The sequence below is a fragment of the Pterocles gutturalis genome, unplaced genomic scaffold (assembly GCF_000699245.1).
Source record: "Pterocles gutturalis isolate BGI_N339 unplaced genomic scaffold, ASM69924v1 scaffold3803, whole genome shotgun sequence".
NCBI classification, from domain to species: Eukaryota; Metazoa; Chordata; class Aves; order Pterocliformes; family Pteroclidae; genus Pterocles; species Pterocles gutturalis.
In genome coordinates this window covers 434-4,018 of record NW_010120169.1, presented here as the reverse complement: position 1 = coordinate 4,018, position 3,585 = coordinate 434, and the positions used below count along the sequence as shown (strand labels likewise).

Here is a 3,585-nt window from a genome sequence, read left to right as displayed (position 1 = left end):
GGGATTTGTGGGATGGGATGGATGAGTTGGTATGGGATTTGTGGGATGGGATGGATGAGTTGGGATGGGATTTGTGGGATGAGATGGATGAGTTGGGTTGGGATAGGGTGTGACGGGATTTGTGGGATGGGATGGATGAGTTGGGATGGGATGGGATGGGATGGGGTGTGATGGGATGGAATTTGTGGGATGGGATGGGCACCACAATTCAGAGGAGTGCCAGGAGATCCTGGCACTTCCCAGGGTGGGTTGATCAAGGCTGGTTGGGACCATGGTTGCCCGTTGAACCCTTCACCATGAGCATCTGGCAGGGGTTCCTCATCGACCTCGGTGTGTCCGAGCTGGACCGCTTCGACGACCGTGAGGCTCTGATCTTCCGTGAGAACACGCTGGCTACCAAAGCCATCGACGAGTACATGAAACTGGTGGGGGCCAAGTACCTCCAGGACACACTGGGTACGGCTGAACGTCACAGGTCTTTGTGGGACATCACGGGGTGTTCTGGGGTGCAGGGTGTGGGCAGAGCATTATGGGGCCGTAGGACACCCCCAGAAGCTCCATGGAGGTGTGGTGGAGGTTTGTCGCAGCCATGCCTGTGGTGGTGGCTGGTTGGTCCCCTTATGGGTTGTCCCTTGGTGGCCAGGTGAGGCGGTGGCCCAGCTCTGCACCTCGGGTGACAGCTGCGAGGTGGATCCCAGCAAATGCGCTGGCCTCGACCTCTCTGACAACCAGAACAACCTGCGGCAGGTCTGCGAGGAGACCTTCCAACGCATCGCCACGTCCTGCGAGTGAGGACTAGACCCCGTGCGGGCGTGGGGTGGGGCACGGGGACGGTCATGGGAGTGGGGACCTGGGGATGGACACCAGCGTGGGCAACGGGAGACGTGTGGGGTGGGCACCAGCACCAGGAAGACCTGGAGATGGCCTTGGAGATGGGCATGGGGATGGGCTTGACGACAGGAGGACAGGCACTGGCACCAGGATGGGCATGGGAATGGGGCTGGGGACTGGCACCATCCCTGGGATGGGCATGGGCACCAGGAAGGACATGGGGACAACCTTGGGGCAAGCACGGGGGTCCAGCATGGGGACGAGCACAATCATGGTGGGCACCATGTCCCCCAGCTCATCATGGTGGCACATGGGGGGATTCCAGGACCACCCACCTGCCCCAGCACCCATCAGGATGTCTCTGCCCCACAGCGCCTTCCCGGCAGAGCTGGGCGAGATCTTCGCGGCGTGGCAGGAGGAGTGCGCGGCGCGGGGCAAGGCGCCCATCGGGCAACGTCTGGTCTCGGCCTCCCTCTTCCTCCGGTTCCTCTGTCCCGCCATCATGTCCCCCAGCCTCTTCGGCCTCGTCCAGGAGTACCCGAGTGAGGCCACCGCCCGGACCCTCACCCTCGTGGCCAAGGTCATCCAGAACTTGGCCAACTTCACCACGTATGTCATGGCACGGCATGGCACCGGTGGGGAGGGACGTCCCCATGGGGAAGCCATGGGGCAGTGGGGACATCCCTGACATGCCGTGTGACATGTGCCATGGATGGTCATGGGACAGCAGGGTTGTCCCCAACGTAGCATGGAGCAGTAGGGTTGTCCCCAACATGCCATGGGGCAGCAGGGACATCTCCTACATGCCATGAACCAGCCACGGGGCAGCAGAGAACATCTCCACTCCATGCACAGGGATGATGTGTCCCAGCAGCAGAACGACACGTGTCACCTGTGGTGGTCTGCCCCATGGGTGGCTTGGTCCAAGAACGTGGCAGTGTCCCTCACCCACATCCTGGGCTTGTAGACCACGGTGGTGGTCCATGACCATTGTGGCGGCCCATGACTCTGGTGGTGACCCATGACCGTGGTGGTGGCCCAATGACCATGGTGGTGACCCATGACCACTGTGGTGGCCAATGACTCTGGTGGTGACCCATGACCGTGGTGGTGGCCCGATGACCATGCTAATGGCCTAATGACCATGGTGGTGGCTCATAACAATGGTGGTGGCCGAATGACCATGGTGGTGGCCCATGACCATGGTGGTGGCCCAGGTCACCACGTGGCCCCCAGGTAACCAGATGCTGTGGTCTTCAGGTTTGGGGAGAAGGAGGCCTACATGGGCTTCATGAACGAGTTCCTGGAGCAGAACTGGAGCACCATGACGGCCTTCCTGCAGAGCGTGGCCAACCCCGAGAGCAGCGTCCACATGGCCACCTACGACGGCTACGTGGATCTGGCCCTGGAGCTCGCCACTCTCCACCTCCTGCTCTGTGACATCTTCTCCAGCCTGGACCAGGTGCCACCACCGACTTGTCCTTAAGGGTAGCTGGCGAGAGAGGCCACAGAGATGGTGTCCACAGCCCCATGGATGGCACAAGGCCACCCACTGTCCCCATAATGTCCTTGTCTCATCCTGGCAGGCCACACAGGAGGAGCTGGAGCCCCTGCCCACCATCCTCACCGCCATCAGGGAGGGGACCCCTGTCCCTGTTTCTGTCCAGCTCAGCTCCACCACGGAGCGAAGGTACCGGTGGGTGGACAGGGACACACATAGACCAAGGTGGCCACGTGGGACCAGGAGGAGCTTTGGGAGAGGGGTGACACTAGGATGGGTTTGGGATGGGTCTTGGCTGGGTTCAGGGGATGGTTCTGGTCTTGGTTGGGTCTAGAGTGACTCTGGTCCAGAATGGGCTTGAGGTGACTGATCCCAGTTGGATTCAGGGGATGGTTTTGGTCCTGACGGGTCCAGCAGATGGTTGTGGTCCAGGCAGGGGATGGTTCTGGTCCCAGTTCAGGGAATGGTGTTGGGCTGGGCTGGGTTTGGTGGATACTTCTGGTCCAGGATGGGTCCAGGGGATGTTTCTGGTCCCAGCTGGATTTAGGGAGTGGTTCTGGTCCTGGCCGGGTTCAGGGTGGTTCTGATCCTGGTTGGGTTTGAGGTGGATCACGTCAAGGCTGGATTTGAGGACGGTTCTGGTCCCAGTTGGGTTTTGGGAAATGTTCCTGGTCCCAGGGGGGTTTTGGTGAATGTTTCTGGTCCCAGTTGGGTTTTGGGGAATGTTCCTGATCCCAGTTGGGTTTGGGGAATGTTTCTGGTCCCAGTTGGGTTTGAGGTGTTCAGGTCTCGGCTGTGTTCAGTAGATGGGTCTGATCCCAACTGGGTCTGTGGTGCATCTGCTCCTGGTTGAGTTCAGGGTGGTTCTGGTCCCTCCTGGGTCTGTCACTGCCCCGGTGCCATCGTCCCATGTCCCCTCACAGCCCGGCAGAGAGCATCAAACCAGGCTTTGTGCCACCACGGGACCTGAGCAAGCACAGTCCCCTCATCAAGAGCCAGTCCCTCATCAGCATCCGCCGTGTCCGCGGCCGGGAGGACGGGTCAGAACCAGAACCATCACCGGCACCGGTACCGTCATCACCGCCCAACCGGGAACGCCGCAACGTGCAGCGCACCCAGAGCGTGCCGGCGCAGAGCAAAGCCACCCGGCGCCTACGCAAGCAGAGCAGCATCGAGCACGTGGCAGAGCCACCAACCGAGGACAACCCGGGGTCCCTCGTCCCCCGCAACACCTCGGTGAGTCACGGCAGCTG

General features: G+C 61.1%; 1 protein-coding gene across 1 annotated transcript in view; it reads left to right on the top strand.

Moving 5' to 3' along the window:
* Nucleotides 1-296: 296 nt before the first annotated feature.
* LOC104464145 (RAS protein activator like-3-like) overlaps nt 297-3,585 on the top strand; it is a gene marked incomplete at its 3' end in the record, with an annotated part of 3,640 nt that continues 351 nt past the window's right edge. Inside the window, exons 1-6 of the mRNA XM_010076780.1 lie at nt 297-456; nt 644-788; nt 1,204-1,440; nt 2,092-2,293; nt 2,418-2,521; nt 3,256-3,568. Of these exons, the coding sequence (XP_010075082.1) occupies nt 297-456; nt 644-788; nt 1,204-1,440; nt 2,092-2,293; nt 2,418-2,521; nt 3,256-3,568 (1,161 nt within the window). The remainder of the gene's footprint in view (nt 457-643; nt 789-1,203; nt 1,441-2,091; nt 2,294-2,417; nt 2,522-3,255; nt 3,569-3,585) is intronic.